At 41.8% G+C, this 18,991-nt stretch overlaps 1 protein-coding gene across 1 annotated transcript in view; it reads right to left on the bottom strand.

The window, feature by feature from the left end:
• STPG4 (sperm-tail PG-rich repeat containing 4) overlaps nucleotides 1-18,991 on the bottom strand; it is a 43,041-nt gene that overhangs the window by 20,281 nt on the left and 3,769 nt on the right. Inside the window, exons 2-5 of the mRNA XM_072140308.1 lie at nucleotides 14,902-14,967; nucleotides 13,257-13,508; nucleotides 11,017-11,081; nucleotides 8,107-8,161 (exon numbers count right to left, since the gene is read on the bottom strand). Coding sequence (XP_071996409.1) covers nucleotides 8,107-8,161; nucleotides 11,017-11,081; nucleotides 13,257-13,508; nucleotides 14,902-14,967 — 438 coding nt within the window. The remainder of the gene's footprint in view (nucleotides 1-8,106; nucleotides 8,162-11,016; nucleotides 11,082-13,256; nucleotides 13,509-14,901; nucleotides 14,968-18,991) is intronic.

Below are 18,991 nucleotides of genomic sequence, written 5' to 3' on the forward strand. Positions count from 1 at the left end.
GACCATTGTCTCTTAGCGTGACTGCTGCTGGGAATTTATAGAGTTAATACAATATGTGACTTAAGCTGAGCGCCCCTTTAGGCTACATGGTTCAGCTTATTACAGAGTCAGAGGTTGCTGGGATCAATACAGTAGTTAAGACTCATGTGCAGCTTATGTAAAACCTCTGCAATTAGATTACAGGAAGCTTTAGCGCTATCACTATTAATTACATGTATATCCACCTCACTGGATTACATCGGGAGTCTAAACTATCTTTCCTAGGCTTATTATACACTTGTAAATTGGAGATTTTCATCCGTGCAAGAACTTCATTTACATTGGATTCATTCATACTTAGCACGGAACTTTACCCAGATTCCGGAATGTATTTGTGTATCCAACTGCACAGAGAGCACGGTACATAAACTGGTTTTACTAACGATGGAGCATATTTATTTCATCATTTTAATTGTTATATCCCACTTTAAATTTAAAAATGAATTGGCAACTGGGCGTTCCCCTTGTCAAAGGGGTGTGTCCTATACAGTCAGACACTAAGTCACCTATGACACTAAATGTGCTGCATAGGTGGATCCAAAAGATGTGGAGTGTAATTTCCTCAATGGATACCAGATAAAAAATAGGGACTTCTTCGGGCGCAGCCCAAGGAATCACGGCTATGCGTAAAGCTCGTGACTCAATTTAATATTATAATCAGGATAAAATACATACAGATAAAATTGGATGAATAAAAATGACTAAATGTGCTGATTATTGGCCCATAAAACTGCTGATTATCTGACAAGTATAGCCCCTGTGCTGTATGAATATTATAGCCCTTACAAGTTTGGAATAATCTGCTATTAGAATCAGCTTCTTGAAGCTGCTTTCAATGTGTGGTTACAGGACCCTTGGAGGACCTTCAAGGGTCCTGAAATGGCTCTTGTGTACCTGTGAGAGCAGGAACAGATGTATGAGGATTTCATGAGTCCTTCTGAGTATAACATTTTGCGGGTAGTTTGGTAGGCCCCCTAGAAGGCTTGGGCCCCTTAGCAACCACCCAAACCACCTGTATTATAATCCATTATTGCTTACATTCCTTCACCTCTATTCTAGCGGAAAACTCACTGACATAATAAGATCTACAGAATCCCAAATCACCCCATAAACCTTTGCAGACAGATCTTTCCTGTTTCATATTGATACATAGAAAAAATTAAGTTTTTATCTTTATGTAAATTATCTTCTCAGTGCACTAAGGGCAGAGCCATGTCGGCTGGTGCACCCCCCTTTATCTTTCTTTCTTGTGCTAACCACAGAGCCACTGTACCGCCTTAATACATTTTAACTTTCATTTTAGATTGCAGTACTCTGTGCTGTAGGGCCAATAACATATTTGGAAATAAGCCCAAGACCTTGTCCTACACAAACTACAAGTAAGTTGAGATTCCAATCTTTGAAATGTTACCGGAACCATCGTTCGAGGTGCTACAGAGCACAAAACAGTTGCATCTGAAGCCAAACTGCAGCTTCTCAGCGTGACTCATCGCAGGTAAAAAGTGTCCCCAATGTATTCCGTTTTTCTATATGGGACTTTAAATGCAAAACACAAGACTCTTCCTTATTTTCCATTTTTTTTGTGGGTGATATTTCGGTAGACATCATGGACCCCTTGGTATTTTTCTATCCACATCTACATAACTATGTTATAGAACTAAAATGACAAGTCACAGATTAAAGGAAACTTTTCTAATCAGACGATGAAATTGCTCAGTTAAATGTCATCTGCGAATAGAAAATGTGATCTGAAGAGCCGCACAAAAAAAAAACCGGAAGACGTCTTTTTCCAAAGTGAAAGCGTAAAAAAAAAAAAAAAAATGATAGAATTAATTTCCGGGACCTTACTGAAGGGAATAGCGGAGGCTTTGTACCTGGAATTGTGAGAAAAGCAATATTCCAGAAGAGATTTGTCTTCTACTTGAATAAAGAGCAGCACTCGCTGATGGTGAAAACTTACAGGAGATTGTGCCGGATCGGTATTAGCGGCAGGAACTCATTACGATACATACTCAGCCACCGGGGACGTAATATCATATTATGGGCACTTTATATCGTATAAATAACAACTTGGAGATATGAAAGAGAATCAGACACAGGCGGCCATTAGAGATGCCAAAATGCCAATGACAATAGTGATGAGAAATGATAATACCAGATGCAGAGCCGCTCCGTCTTGTCCTGATTTGCTCCCTCAGGCTCCTTCTTCACTAGGAACACGATGACCCTGAGGCGTAAACTGAAGCCCGATGCCGGATCTGTTACATAACTCCCCCCATCTGCCTTCATAAAACGGGGGTCTTCTCAGAAGGGCAATAAGAAGGGGTGGATTAGCCCACCACAAAGCCACACCATAGGGTTCAGGGTTAGACACATAACTATGGAACCCCATTGCCAGAATGGGACAACAGAGTATCAAAGAACTGAACGGTGGTCCCAAGCTTTAACCAAATACTGGACCCCAGAGGAACAGAAGAACACAACCTAATTTGGGATACTAGAAACTACCAATAGGTAAATTAAGGTACTGTATATACTCAAGTATAAGCCGACCCAAGTATAAGCCGAGGCCCCTAATTTTGCCACAAAAACCTGGGAAAACTGATTGACTCGAGTATAAGCCGAGGGTAGGAAATGCATTGGTCACAGCCTCCCCAGTATATAGCCTGCCAGACCCTGCCCCATAGTATATAGCCAGCACCTGCCCCCCAGTATATAGCCTGCCTGCCCATATCCCCGAGTATATAGCCAGCCCCCTGTCCCAGTATATAGCCAACCCCCTGCCCCAGTATATAGCCAACCCCCTGCCCCAGTATATAGCCAGTAGTGGGGGAAGCCGGAAAGGTGAGTTTTGATATATTTTTTTTACTCGAGTATAAGCTGAGTTTGGGTTTTGAGCACATTTTTTTGTGCTGAAAAACTAGACTTATACTCGAGTATATAAGCATCTTATATGTTGGGCTTTATGAACCCTAGTGGACTCCAAAGTTTCAGCAGAAGACAATCCCAGTTGACGCTACGGCCTATTGAATACATTTTTTTAGAGAAAGTTCTACTCTGCTCTTCTGTTCATGACGGTCTACTGAGAGCTGGAGCCGACCCTGCACAGTTCCCAGCATCACTGTACTACTGTACTAATTGATGTTACATCATACATAGGTCCTTAAAAATGGGCCTTGAGTATCATAACCTCTGGTGGTACCCAAGTCTAGTACTGAATGAGGGCAACCTCTACACCTCCTATAGCTGCACCCCGATTATGACCTAAACAGTAACATGGTGTCATGTCTACCGTAGTATATAACTCAGGTAGACTCTCTTTAGTTCTCTCTGAATCCGTTTTTATTACTTTTCTCTTTTGGGGCAAATATAACACAATGGGGCACATTTACTTACCTGGTCCGTTCGCGATCCAGCGGCGCATTCTCTGCGCTGGATTCGGGTCCGGCCGGGATTCATCAATGCAGTTCCTCCGCCGTCCACCAGGTGGCGCTGCTGCGCTGAAGTCCGCTGGAATGCCTCGAAATACACCGGCCTACCCAGGATGAAGGTGAGTGAAATTTTCGCGACACAATTTTTTTTTTAAATGCGGCGGTTTTTCCGAATACGTCGGGTTTTCGTTCGGCCACGCCCCCCGATTTCCGTCGCGCGCATGCCGGCGCCGATGCGCCAAATTCCGATCGCGTGCGCCAAAAACCCGGGGCAATTCAGGTACAATCGGCGCAAAACGGAAATATTCGGGTAACACGTCGGGAAAACGCGAATCGGGCCCTTAGTAAATGACCCCCAATGGGGCTTATTTACTAAGGGTCCGCGAGTGCACTTCAATAGACGTTTTTGGGTTTTGCACGGCTATGACAGGTATTTAACAGGGGTCTGTGCTGGGATTGTGTCGCACGCGATTGGATTTTGGCAGAGCTGTGCTGCTTTCATGGGGGGAAGGGGAATCCCATTGGAGGATCCGACGGATTCGGACTGAGCGCGGGATTTAACTTTCAAATTGTGTCGCAAGATCTATCTATCTATCTATCTATCTATCTATCTATCTATCTCATATCTATCTATCTATCTATCTATCTCATATCTATCTATCTATCTATCTATCTATCTATCTATATATCTATCTATCTATCTATCTATCTATCTCCTATCTATCTATCTATCTATCTATCTCATATCTATCTATCTATCTATCTATCTATCTATCTATCTATCTATCTATCTATCTATCTCATATCTATCTATCTATCTATCTCATATCTATCTATCTATCTATCTATCTCATATCTATCTATCTATCTATCTATCTATCTATCTATCTATCTATCTATCTCATATCTATCTATCTATCTATCTATCTACTTACCCCAGGGTTGCTAATGTATTACAAAGTTATGGATACACTATAAGCCCTGATTGCTACAGACCTGCACTGTCATAGGATGTCCCTGTTTCTTTGTGTTTTATACTTGCATTAAGGATTATAAATAATACTTGCCAATTATACCATTGACTTTTCCATCTCATCCAGTGCTGATAATAGGGACTCACAGACCTAATCCTCCCCGAGCTCACAAACAACAGGTTGTGGAACAGGGAACCATGGATACACAGCGCTAGTATCAAGCGGATGTAACCTAAACCGTGTAAGGCAAACAAATCTAAAATTTCACTGCATTATTTACCTAATCCCTAAGTGTGCGAGGCATGAATGGGCCTGACGGTCCACAAAAAGTGTGTTTACCCTACAGCATACTACTGCACACACTCCACGTGTATATATATAAATATATGTGTGGGGGTGTATATGAATTTAACCCCAGAGGGGTTTGCAATCTTTTGTCTTTTTAAGAGACATTTTTGCATTGCATGGACTTGCCTTTAAAGATAAAAGCCTATAATGTACAGATTTTGTACATAGCAAATAACCAACTCCTTCCGATAAGCGCATAGAAGCTAAATATATATGTATATATAGAACAGGTAACGTCTTCAGGGATTAATCTCTACTCACAAGGGAAGTAGGAGCTCGGAAGTTACAGAGAGATACATGAGAGGGCAATATCTCTTCCAGTGCTTCTTTATGAGTTTGATCATTTAACCCTATGATCAGTAAAAAAGGAATAAAAAATAATAATAATTCCTTTATTTATATAGCGCACACAGATTACGCAGCGCTGCACAGAGTTTGCCAAATCAGTCACTGTCCCCAATGGGGCTCACAATCTAATCATCCTACCAGTATGTTTTGGAGTGTGGGAGGAAAACAGAGGACCCGGAGAGAACATACAAACTCTTTGCTGATGTTGACCTGGATGGGACAGCGTTGCATGGCTGTAGTGCTAACCACTGGGCCACCATGCTGCCATCAGCATTGGTTCACGGGGTTCAAGTTTTGTAAAACCAGTTGGATGCTCTTCCATGGGGTGTTCTGTGTTAAGTTGTAGTAGTGGCATGGCAGGGAGTAAATAGGATTTATAACCACCTCATTCCAGTGCAGTTGGAATTTTTTCTAGACCTCACCATTCCTAAGTAATCAATTCCTTTCAATTTGGCTTCTGATATGTTATTTGGGCTCTCTACTGTCAGGTGGGTGGTCCTGGGGTGAAGTAGTCATCTTTGCTCATCCTACCTGACGTTAGAGAAGGTGTAATCAGAGGAGTTAGAGAATGTGGTAAATATTTGAGTGAAATTAAGGTAAAATACTTTATTGGAGGAAACTTTGTACAGTGTTTTCTCCCGCTCTTTCTGCACCAATCCAATCTCACACAGACAGCTGATAGATAAGGAGAAGCTGATAAAGTTTCTATGGCCTCGCCAACTAAACATATCTCCTTACAGAGCTGAGATATTAAGTGATATATTCTCCATACATGTAAGGCGATAAACCAACTCCTTCCGATATTTATATTTATACTGTATATAGAACAGGTAATGTCTTCAGGGATTAATCTCTTTTTGCAAGGAAAGTAGGAGCTCGGAAGTTACATAGGAGGGGAAATATCTCTTTAAATGCTTCTTTATGAGTAAGTTTAATCATTTGACCCTACGAACTGCATAAATTAGTAATAAAAGTTAAATAAAACACGGTATCAGCATTGGTTCACTGGGGCAAGTCTTGTAAAACCAGTTGGTTTCTTGTAAAATCAGCCTCTGCTTCTTATCTGATTTCTAAGCAGTGTGACTAAATCAACTTTCCCTTGGATCTCACACAGACAGATAAGGAGAAGCTGATAAACTTTCAATGGATGTAACTCCTTACATTCAATACATGAATTAACTTTCTCTTGGATCTCACACAGACAGATAAGGAGAAGCTGACAAACGTTCAATGGATGTAACTCCTTACATTCAATAGATGAATTAACTTTCTCTTGGATCTCACACAGACAGATAAGGAGAAGCTGATAAACTTTCTATGGATGTAACTCCTTACAGTCAATTGATGAATTAACTACTTACAAAGCTGAGATATCAAGTGAAATATTGTCCTGGCATGAAAGGAAGTAAACTTTAGCCTTCTCTCCTTATCAATTTTCTATATAAAGACTTGATTTAAGATACACTGCTCACTGCTGGAAAAAGAGGAGCAAAACATGAAAGACAGAAGAATCTTTTTTTAAAGTTTTCTATTACGATCTGCGCTATTGATGGCATCTTATGTTTATCTACTCTTTAAGATAAAAGCTTTAGGATGAAATAATTAATAACGAAAAGGGGTAAAACTAACATACAAATGGAGATAGTAGTAAGTGAACTTTAGTAACCAGTGCCAGACAGCTGCTGCCAAAGCAAATGACACTGTGTCATTAAAAATTGCTATGTAGCCCCAGCCATCTGGAGATTTTGTTTACTACAGTCAATGCATCATCAGAAAAATTACATACTGGATTATTCAAATCGTGTTTTTATGATTAACATTTTTTTTTTTATGTAACTATTCATATGAAACAAAATCTGAAATATTCCAGTTGCCATGGAGGAGAATTTAATATTAACTGACACTTGCTGTTCTTTGAAGTGCACTTTTCAGCTGGAGGTGTTTACCTCTTTAGAAACTTGCTGTGTGACTCAATGGGGCACATTTACTTAGGCGGTCCCTGCGCGATCCCCGATCCGGACTGTCCGGCGAGGATGAACTCTGCCGCGATTCATGAAGATCGTGCGTCCGATATCGTGTATGTGTCGCTTCCCCGCTCAGGTCCGCCGGAGTTCACCTTCTTCTTCCCGTGCATGTAAGTGCATTGTCTTGCGTCACAATTTTTAAGTTAAATCCCGCTTTTGTCCAAATCCGTCGGATCGGCCGACGGCCTGTCCCCCGATTTGTGTCGCATGAAATCCGACGCGATTGTGCCAAAATCCAATTGTGTGCACCAAAAACCCCTTTTACATCCCTGTTCCAGCGATGCAAAATGGAAATCGTTGGGATGTCCGACAAAAGTGCGATCCCCAATGTAAATGAGCCCCAATGTAAGCCTATAGGAAATTTCCTTTTCTACTGTTCTACTGCTAGCGCGGCGCTCTGCAATTTCCATCAGCTCCATAGAGAACAGTCATGCACAACCGTCTGCTCCATTGGGCTACATTCACACTACCGTATGGAGGACGTATATACGGCCGATATACGTCCTCCATAGACGGCAATGGGCGCGCGGCGCCCTGCGGGAGGGTTCGGTGCAGCACACGTGCGGCACCATACCGCTCCGTACCCGGGAAAAAGATAGGACCTGTCCTATCTTTACCCGTAATACGGCGCCGTGCGCCATAACTTCCTATGGAGAGGGGCGGGGGTGAGCGGCGCTCACCTCCTCCTCCTCTCCCCGTGCACTGCCGTTGCCCGCTATGGTACGGTACGGGCGGGCAACGGCAGTGTGAATGTAGCCTTAGTCTGGCGGAGCAAAAAGGGGACAGACCCCTAGTTTCCACAATCTGTTGGGGGTCTCAGCACCCCTAGACCCCCACTGATAAGCAAGTTAGGCCCTATCCAGTGGATAGAGCCTAACTTTGCTTTGTGGGAAAACCCCTATAATGTAATCTAATGTGATATAACAATCATACAATACTTACAGGCATAAAGTAAATTGTGGGGAATCTCTGTACGGCGGATCGAAACATAAAATGCCTGTAAGAATAAAAACACAGCAAATGTCAGCTTGATATTATTAGCGAAGACACAGGTGCAGAACAATAGCTACTACACACAATGACCAGCCACGTACCGAGCAGGTCCATTGTCTAGTAATTTCCACGTTATTTCCTATATGTGCCTCTACGACAACAGCGCTGCACACCTGTTACTAATTCCAGGGGTTGTCACTGTTATGGCAACAACACGAATAGATTTCACCCATCAATGAGTCATTTTTTGAACCTGATTCAGAAACAGCTGTTAATATTATATTGGCAGATACACCGGTGTATATATATATATATACTTATCATTGATGCTCCGCCCACAATAGTGATAGCAGAGGCGACCAAAAAAGGCAGAGGAGAACACATTAATCATAAGGCTTGGTAAGTTCACCGCTTGATAGACAGGGCAGGAAGAAATGTAGGAACTTTTTAATTCCCTAAAAATAACCGAAAAACACGACTTAGTGCTACTGGAACCTCTAGTGGTCAAAGGGGCGGAGCCTAGTAACAAGTGTTCACTTTCCCTACAATGCCCCCACAGGAAATATTAACATATTACATGATTTTAGTTAAAATTAATACACAACCCTGCTGGGTCCTCCAGAGTGAGCAGCTTTTTTTGTTATAGTTTGTAGGTGAAGGTCTTCATTTGTAAGGTCTTATTAAGGGGGTTTCCAACAACTCTCAGGGGGCCGCTTTACAAAACAAAATGTAAAAGTCCTTTATTTCTGAATTATCAAAATAGGTATTTTTCAGGATTTTTTTTTTAACAATTGGTGAACAGGTGTGACAAAGTGTGTGATTCTATGTTTTTATGTAGTATCTAGTGTCAACATAATTAGTGGTAACCAATCAGAATTTAGATTCCATTTTTCCAAAAGGTCTCTAAATTGATAGGTTGCTAAGAATCTTAAAGGACATCTATTACAAAAAACATGAGGTAAAGTGAGCAAACCCTTTAAAGGGCATCTACCACCAGGATGAAGGACTGTATGCAAATGAGCCTATGGGGTTCCAGGCTCCTTAAACACATTAATTTAACATACAAGTTAAAGGGATTGTACATTTAATGCATTTGTTATCCGACTGAAATAATTTATTCCCAACCAAATTTTTGGCTGGAAACTTCAGCCAAATGTTATAAGTGAGGCCGGCGATGAGCAACAGCTGGAGAACAGCAGGAAGCCTAAATCACTTCTGCGGTGTTTCATTATATTTTAGGATAGGATCTGCATTGCTGTATAATACGTTACAGTATAAATCAGCTGCTTGTTAATTAAAGGGACGGGGGCAGGTAGCAGGTGCTGTGAGGTGGAACTTTGTATGTAAAACAAGTTTGTTCCTAAAATGTGGTGCAATACACAGCTATGGGGACAGCTAACACCAAAATCCTACCATGTAGAGATAAAGGGATGCTGCTCTGAGCTGGTGGCATCCTATATACTTAGGGACTATCCCAAATTTTACAGAATCTTCTGAATTTTTAGAAACAAACATGGTCAATTTTCTTTGTCGTAATCCAACCACAAAATGTAGAGATTATGCAAACCCCACCAGAGAGAAGGTAGTCCAGTTTAGGCTAGGCAGTCATGAGTAGGACTACCTATGGTAACATCATAATTTTTGTATTTTAAGGTCAATAGATATGAAAGGGTAGTTCCAAAAATCGAGGTAGGGTAATGTTTTATTTCATAATACACAAGGGTAGAAATAAATCAGTACATGACACCCTGATATCTATGGGCTATAAGTATAGTACATGGACACATTAAATCTTCTCAATGGGAGATTTTTCAGAAGTGTCTGAGGTAAAAGTGTTCTAGGTGCCCATGGAAACCAATCAGAGCTCAGCTTTCATTTCATAAACAGCTGTGGGAAAATGAAAGCTGGGCTCTGATTGGTTGCCAACTAGAACAGTTTTACCTCAGACACAAAGATGGAGAAGTAGGTTTCAAGACATTTTATGATCAGGCTTGACCAACTTTGTGCTTATTTTTCATTATACTGGATTCAAAAATTACACATTTTATGATAAATAAGTTATATTTTGACATAAAACTATAGTCTATAAACCAGCGGAGAGACGCCACCATGTTCTGGTTGGTGGTGCCCTTATTGAACTTAGAAACCCTACTCTAAAACACGATTTTTGTAGTGAATTCACACTAGATAATTGACAGAGTTGAAAAAGCTGTCTAAGCATGGACTATCTTGACTGTCTCCTCCAGACTTAAACGTAGAAAATAGATAACCACTGCCACTGGGTTGTAGAAACCCACTGCCGATCCTTGCTTGACATTGTCATCAGGTCATAGTCAGAAGATCCTCACCAACATTAGATGTCATTCAAATCCATCAAAATCAACTGCTTCAGCAGATACACATCTAGTATGCAGACACCTTGCTCTACGCTCTTCTCCCAATTGAGAACACATGAACATTTAGTGAAACCAAGTATTCATTTGGATGGGGAATAGCTTTTGGCCAAAGGGCTTTTAAAGTATTTGGCTACCCACACTAGACCAGACAAATATCACCCTCCATATAGGGTCATATACTCAGATTTAGATTTCCCAGAGGATGCTTCAGAGATAATGGACCTTTAAGGTCCAGCAGAAGAGAAACCCATTGATTGGTGACTGAAGCAGTCATGTGACACCAGGGGTTATTCTTACGGGAGGGATCATAGATATTATGGATTGTTAGATGTTACTGCTGATACAGCCTTCACAAAGATACAATGGGTCATTGTGGGTGGATGGTGGGACAACAGTTCCCCAGTCCAAACCGAATAAACAGTAGAATCCATGATAAATTGTCCATGAAGAATCTGCTACTTACTTGGAATGCTGCTGTTCCACCGGTGGAGGAATAAGATTATACTGACCGGGATCTGTGTTGATATCCTACAAATCAGACATCAAATAGGAATTATCAACAGTATATAACATTGTATGGGTTTGTGAACGGAACCTAATATTAGTACAAATAGACCTTTATGGGCGTGTAATGTACCTACCTTTAGCTTTCATTTTAACAATTGTTTTTTGGGGGTAAATTCTGTAATATTTTGCATGTATTGCCTCAATGGAATATATACAGAGGCGTAACTTGAGGGGGTGCAGAGGGTGCGATCGCAACCGGGCCCAGGAGGTTTAGGGGCCACTTTCCCATATGAGAAGACTAGTACTACAAAACATACATCATAGTCAGCGGTCTTGGCATAGACTTTGCATTGGGGCCCTTCAGATTCAAGTTACACCACTGAATATATACATACTACAACCATGTCTGTCCCCTACAGACCCCATATACATGACTGCCCAGAGTATACGACTTAACCATTTTAATATTTCATATTATTTGTTGGAAAAATGGAAGATAACATATTAGAAGAACTGAGGCAAAGCTGGATATAACAGGAATACTGGCACCCGACTCTCCGCTTCTGATATTTGTAGCTGGGCCTGGAGGATAAGGTGACATTAACAATGTCTGTCTTTTATTTACCGAGTGAAGGGAGAAATAGGACACAGGGATCTAACTGTAAGGAAAGGTGAAAAGGTTCGCTCGCTAATATGGCTCCAGCTGACAACCTGACTCTCAGCAATATAACATCACCCTTGGCTACAGAAATCCATCATTTATGAACGGTCCAGTCAGTGATTCACCGGGGAGCAGAGACTTCTTATAAGCCAAAGTCGTGTCGGCTGCATATCGACTCTAATGATTCCAAGAACACCGATCAATTAGTAGACGTCTCCTCTAAGACAAGACGGCATCCAGTATAAATAAATGTAGTCATAAAATAAATCAGAGCTATCACTAGGTTCATCGGTTGCTTCGTTCAACATTTAGTGTATGGAGCCAATTCTGATTTCCTTGCGTGTTTTCACCGCAGAACTATCCTGTGCATCTTGCGTCATGAATAGAATACTAGAATTGTAGTATAGACTGACATGGAGGCAAAGAAGGGCAAAAAACAAAGTCCAAGCACTTCTTTCAGATGGTCAAGATTTTGAAGTTTTTAATGAAACACGGCCACAAAAAGCACAACGTTTCGGCCACAATAGCCGTGGGTTGGATAAAGAAGAAAGATATCGAGCATTAGCATGAGGTTGAGTACATCTGTACAAATGTGGAGGCAAAGGTGGAGGCAAAGAAGTAAAAGAAATGGAATACAGATAATACATACAGGACCACTGATTGATAATCTTAATGGCACTGCAATGGCCACCGGTGGCATCCCCGGAATGGCATTGTTCACATTTGGGTAAGAAAGAGCTTCATTTCCTGTGTTGTCTCCTAATCAGAGGAGGCCACTCATTGGATGAACCAGATGCTGTGAACCACTGGAAGTTCTAGCTTTACGCAGCCCCAAAATCTGGGAGCTGGAGCAGGTGAACATGTGTCTTTTGTTTTCTAACCTCAGCTCCTTGGATGTTTTCAAGAAATATCTTGGTTACAATGGAAAGAAGCAGACATATAAGAACGTTTCGCAAGGTTGTGGTTTCGGAGACCTCCATTACCAAGATGGGTGTTGGTCTCACCACTGGGACATGCATCCATCAGGTATTTATGATATATTCTATGAATACTTCAGATGGGATAACCCTTTTAATTCGGACAGGACTGGCCAACCATCTCATGTTCATGGGTCTTCACATTCTTTCCACCCTCTGCTCTTGGGGAACAAAGTTACTACCAAATGTATCTGGTAGAAGCTTTTCTCCTCTCCATGTTTAGGACAAACGCGCTGCCTGTCCGTGAGGAGAACGCACATTAATGGGCTGGTTGGGTGAGACAGATGTCTTACAAACGCAATCTGAAGTGTCCTGCAAGCTCCTGGAGCCGCTGCTGTGACCTGGGTTGAGCCTCTGCATATGGCTCATTCCTAACAAGACTTATTCAGAGCGTCTATTCTCTCATATAGACAGAAAGATCACTTTAAAATAAATCTGATATAAATCTTTATACTGTATTTCTATGGTGGCCTCATCGGTAGCACCCTTAGCCACGTTAGGACGCCTGCATATAACCACATAGCACCCACCCGATCAGTCACTTTATGCTTGCCTTACCTTATCTTTTACCCCATGGAGTGGAGCACTTCTTGGGGTACTGCGGAATGATGAGGGGTGTGGGAGTTGTTCCACCAGATCCCTAAATTCTAGAATCTTGTAGCAGCCGGGTAGTAAAGCTTCTCCAGATCCAGCTGTGCTCAAGGGCTTTTTCCGTCCTTGCCCTTTGAAACTGTATGTTTGCTGAACAGGATTAAGTTTTGCATCTTGGAGAAAATCACGGACGTTATAAGTCCCTGGACTAGGAGATTCCTGACGGCACAAAACATATACATGCAGTGTTCATAACTCTTATGATTCGTGACACTATAAGGTTTATGTTTGTAGCAATGAGTGTGAATGGAGAGGATAATATTCACATTTCCTTGTCCTTTGTAGATTTATAAGGTATAGAAATCTTTACAAAACTGGTGTCATTGCTCCAATGTAGTTACAATGAAAAGTAAAGCAAATCTCCAAATACTATTGATTACAATATTACAATACTAGGAAGTTTGGGGCCCCGGCCCCGGACTGGGACTGGGAAATGTTGATAATCCGGCTCTGTATACACAGTGAGTTCCCTGCACCTGGGAAGGGAGGAGGGTTTTCTGTGACTTGGGGCCCCTTCTCCTCCTTGTGGCCCCCTGAACACAGTCACACTGACCCCCCCCTCCTGATGGCGGCCCTGTATATAGTACTACAGTTTGTCTACAGCTCCTATGTAACTATATCTGTATCCATGGTTACAGACTACAAACCAGCTTTGTGTAGTCTGATCTTGCTCATACGGCTTTCTATTTGGCTTCAGCTACTTGTAAAACCTATGAAATATATCTTACGCAAAAGTAGGATACAGGTGGGGGGCAGTATAAGAGCAAGATACATACAACTCAGAAAAAAATCTTCACATAACAGGTTTTTTTTCGGTTAGACTCTAACCGAAGAAAATAATGGAAATAAAATGGAATCTTCAAAACTTTCATTGTTTTGAATTTGGTCCATTTGTATCCGTTCTGTTATTCCGAATAAAGGAAAGTCTGAAGCTGTTGGATTTCCTGATTTGGCCAAAGGCCAGAAATGGTGGTACCAGAGCGAAGACCTAGGACCAGGAGCAGGGAAAGTATGTGTTTTTATTTTCTTACCCCTTTAAAATCAATGTATAAGACGTGGATATGGAGGATTATTTTATGGTCTGTGTCATTAGATTTGTTATAGATTGCTAGATAGTAGCTTAAATAAACTGCAAGTAAAGTGCATGGTGTCTTAAATGGGGTTTTTCCCATGAAACAAAGGGTAGGACCTAACTTTCTGATCGGGGTCTCAGTGACAGGACCCCCAGAGCTCACAAACATGGGGGTCCGATGAGGTCCAATGTACCCCAGTCAGACCCCTCGTTGTTCCTTGAGATGACCGAAACAGCAAGACAAGGGAGAAGAGGGGTCCGACTTGAGGTACAACGGCCCCCATCGGACTCCTGTTCTCGTTATTTGTGGGGATCCCATCACTGAGACCCCCACCGATCAGCAAGTGAACAGGGCCTAACTTGTTTGCCAGAACAACTCGGTCATGTAGTAGACACGCATATTATAGTGAATGATTATAGATCCCACTGGTCATCCGTATACTTATATACTATATGACCGCTATACACATGCATGCTTACCCTGAATGAATACAGCCACCATCCATCTCTCTCTGTAAACAGGTTTTCTTCTTCACTTTCTGGATCCTGTTACCAAGAACATATATACAATGAGCTGCCATAAATATATATATCCATTTCCATAGATTCTAATAGTACATAACCTAAACTACTACACGTCAGCTAACTATAGCGCACATCACAGTCATTGTCCATTTATATTCATAACAGGGATGATAAATATAAGTAGTGGCTACATACGACCATCGTCAGCAGGTAATTGTTCTGTTCTGGAATACACTTGCTACAAATGTTTGTTCCATAACAAGCAACAAGCACACCCAGAGCTGCAAGTACATTACACAACTGACACTGGAGGAAATGTAACCTCTCCCGTCCACGTCTTATTGAAATACTTATTGGACCAGTCATGGATTTATACATCTGCTCTGTCAGGACGGAGGGAGATTGGACCTTTCCCCACTTCCATCAACCCAAACATAATGGGGCTTATTTACTAAGGGTCGCGGATTGCACTTTCGTCGGACTGTTCAAGGTTTTTGGGAATTGCACAGCTTTGACAGGTATTTATTCATAGGTTTGCACTGCGATTGTGTCGCACGCGATCGGATTGTGGCGCAGCTGCAACGGCTTCCATGCCACAGAAATCGGTGGGGCATGCCGTCGGCCGATCCGACGCATTCCGACTGAGCGCGGGATTTAAGATTCAAATTGTGTGGCAAGACAATGCACTTACGTGCACCAGGAAGAAGGTGTACTGAGCAGGAAAGCGTCGTTTGCATATTCTTTTCCATGCAAGTCCGACAAAAAACTGCTGTAAACACTTTAATAACTGTGCGCCAATGGATAGTTTAAGGGAAACCTTTCCCCATCTCCACCAACTCCAACTCTCTGCATCCTTCATAAGACTTATCCTTCTCATTCTATCATAGTTGGAATTTTATCTCTCACGCCCCCAGTATTCCGAAAAAATGTTAAGAGAATCTGTTTTGCAACATTTTTAAAGGATACAAATAATTAATTTCTGTGGAGTTAATAAAAGATCTTCTTCAAAGGTTGTGGAAAATGTGACTTTTTTCTAAATCTCCTAAAAATCTTATTAATAGGACACATAAAAACCAAAGTTTGATTGACCTTTCCTTCTCAAGGCCTGAGTAGTCTGAGACTGGTTGCCAGGGACATAGGTTTTGTTTTCTAGTGAATTTTTTGGCAGCAAAAAGTAAATGCAAAGAGGCTTTTCAGTATTTGAGTGACTGTGATTGTGTATCTTCTTTTGGAATATAAATCATATTTTTGGATCATAAAGGGAACCTGTCATCAGAAATTGGTCTAATAAACCACTAGCAGTAGGATGAGAAGCAGCTGAGCAGCTTCTAGAAGATGTTTCTTTCATGGCCCGGTGCGGGGACATCATCCAGAAAATCAACTTTAAAGTCAGATGTAGATTGGTTTTATGAAGTCAAGGAGGCGGAGAGTTTTACACTGAAGTCAAGCTCTCCCTGCCTTAGGACCATAGGACCAATTACAGTGAAGTGAGTGTTCTGTGTCCAGGGAAGTCATTGATCAGATCTCTTGAAGTTCAGTACATGAGGAGGCACGGAGGGCTTGACTTCAGTGTTAAAATCTCCACCTCCCTGACTTTATACTTATGACTTACATCACACTTTAAACTTGATTTTCTGGATGATGCCACCGCCCCGAGACATAAGAGAAACCTGATCAAGAAGCTGTTCAAGTGCTTGACAACTTACTGGTAGTGGTTTATAAGGCCAATTTCTCATGACAGGTTCCCTTTAAAATGGTGCTGGACTCAGTTATTGGACCCCCGCTGATTACAAGGGTCTGTTGTAACCCTGTCACACCCCAAAAGAATGGATCAGAACCTGTTCATCTCTGTCAGTGCCATAGAGATGAATAGAGGAGCAGGGTGCATGTGCGTCCGTCTCCTCTGTTCATTAATGGTACAATGGACCCCAGTTCTCGTCATCCAGCGCTGAGACCCCCACCTACCAACAAGTAAGCCCCTATTCTTTGGACAAGGGCTAACTTGTCGTGACTGGACATGCCCCTTTAAGTAAGCGACATACAATAATAAGGTATATAAAATTAGTTAAAGGGTCTAATATTTGTTTTCTCAAAAACAATGATAACCCTTGTCCAGAGCAGATGCTGCTTTATGTTGGGGCATGGTGGGGAAAGGATATGTGGCCGTACTACTCGCCATATGATGGATGTATTACCATGAACAAGCCCTTAAAGAGACAGGGAGCAATAAATGTGTCACAATAAGTGTAAGGGAGTAATTTCCCGCTATAGTTATCTATACAGACTCCTGCTGCAGGAAGAGATAAGTAGTGACAATGTCCAGCCGCTATCTATATATATGGCTGCTGACATCTGGATCTGATGTTTTACAACTGTAGATGGGGCCGCTCTATTCATGTGTCAATCATGATCTATCACCGGTTACTGGGACCTAAGATCACCGGTCACTGGGATTTATGGTATAGGTGGCCATACACATTACAGAAAATAATTTAAATAGTAAAAGTTATACAGTTTTCCAATGTAGTTTCTGCGTCAATTCTTCTCTTTTTTTTTTAGATCTCTGCTTGCTGTCTTCTTGCTGTCATGCAACAGGAAGCGTAATTGTTTAGTTCCTGTAGATAAACTACGGTCCACGGTCATGTGATGTCACACAGGTGCACGCCGCATTAGCATCACACAGCTTTGATCACACTGTGCGTTATAACGAGCCGTGCACCTATGTGACACCACATGACCAGGGATATAACAAGCCCGGCACCTGTGTGACATCACATGACCAAGAATATAACGAGCCGTGCACCTGTGTGACATCACATGACCAGGGATTTAACGAGCTGTGCACCTGTGCGACATCACATGACCAGGGAGATAACGAGCCGTGCACCTGTGTGACATCACATGACCAGGTATATAACGAGCCGTGCACCTGTGTGACATCACATGACCAGGGATATAACGAGCCGTGCACCTGTGTGAAATGACAAGACCAGGGATATAACAAGCCTTGCACTTGTGTGACATCACATGACCATGGAGATAACAAGCCATGACCAGGGATATAAGTTATTCACCCGTGTGACATCACATGTTCTTTAAGTGGACAACCCCTTTAATGGTATCACACTTACCCTGTTATACACACAGACTGAATATGGATTTTCCTTGGCAATGCTCAGTTAGAGTACAGGCAGTCCCCGAGTTACATACAAGATAGGTTCTGTAGGTTTGTTCTTAAATTGAGTTTGTATGTAAGTCGGAACTGTATACTTTATCATTGTAATCCCAGCCAGAACTTTTTTGGTTTCTGTGACAATTAGATTTTAAAAATGTTGGGTTGTCATAAGAACCGGGATTAACACTAAATCTTCATTACAGACACCTGTGATAACTGTTACAGCTGATTATTGTAGCCTAAGGCTAAAGTACAATAAATTACCAATATCCAGGGGTCCGTTTGTAACTAGGGGTCGTCTGTAAGTCGAGTGTCTCTGCCCAATTTTAATTAGGAGCCTTCAAAATTTATTTATTTTTTTACATTTAAACACTGTATAAACCCTGACATTTAACCTATTAATAATGATTTAATATAACAGCTACACTTAAAGAGAACCCGTCATGCAAAATAACCCCCCTAATCTAAATATATTTTCATAAACTGCCATTAGAGAGCATTGCCTCTATCCCTTCATTGTCCCTCTACATGCCTGTAAACCTAAGCAATGAGGTCCTAAAGCTGTATGCAAATGACCTGTGAGGTGTCCAATGAAGCATTAGCATATTCAAGCTGTGCACCTTATTCATGAGTGGACATGTCAGTCCAGTGCATGACTGACAGCCTGTGTAATGATGTAAGGCTGTATAATGATGTGCTTCCTGGTGCTGGTGGCCACGCCGCCTGCAGCCTGTGTGTGCATGTGTGTGTGTGTATAGGAGAGATACAACAGCTCCAGGCAGCCATGTTACAGCAGAACATGTCAGATTCATGTGTAGCTGATGTCTGTGTCTCTCACCTGTATATTAGGAGGATGCAGCATGTCAGCAG

This window comes from Engystomops pustulosus, chromosome 3 (assembly GCF_040894005.1).
Source record: "Engystomops pustulosus chromosome 3, aEngPut4.maternal, whole genome shotgun sequence".
NCBI classification, from domain to species: Eukaryota; Metazoa; Chordata; class Amphibia; order Anura; family Leptodactylidae; genus Engystomops; species Engystomops pustulosus.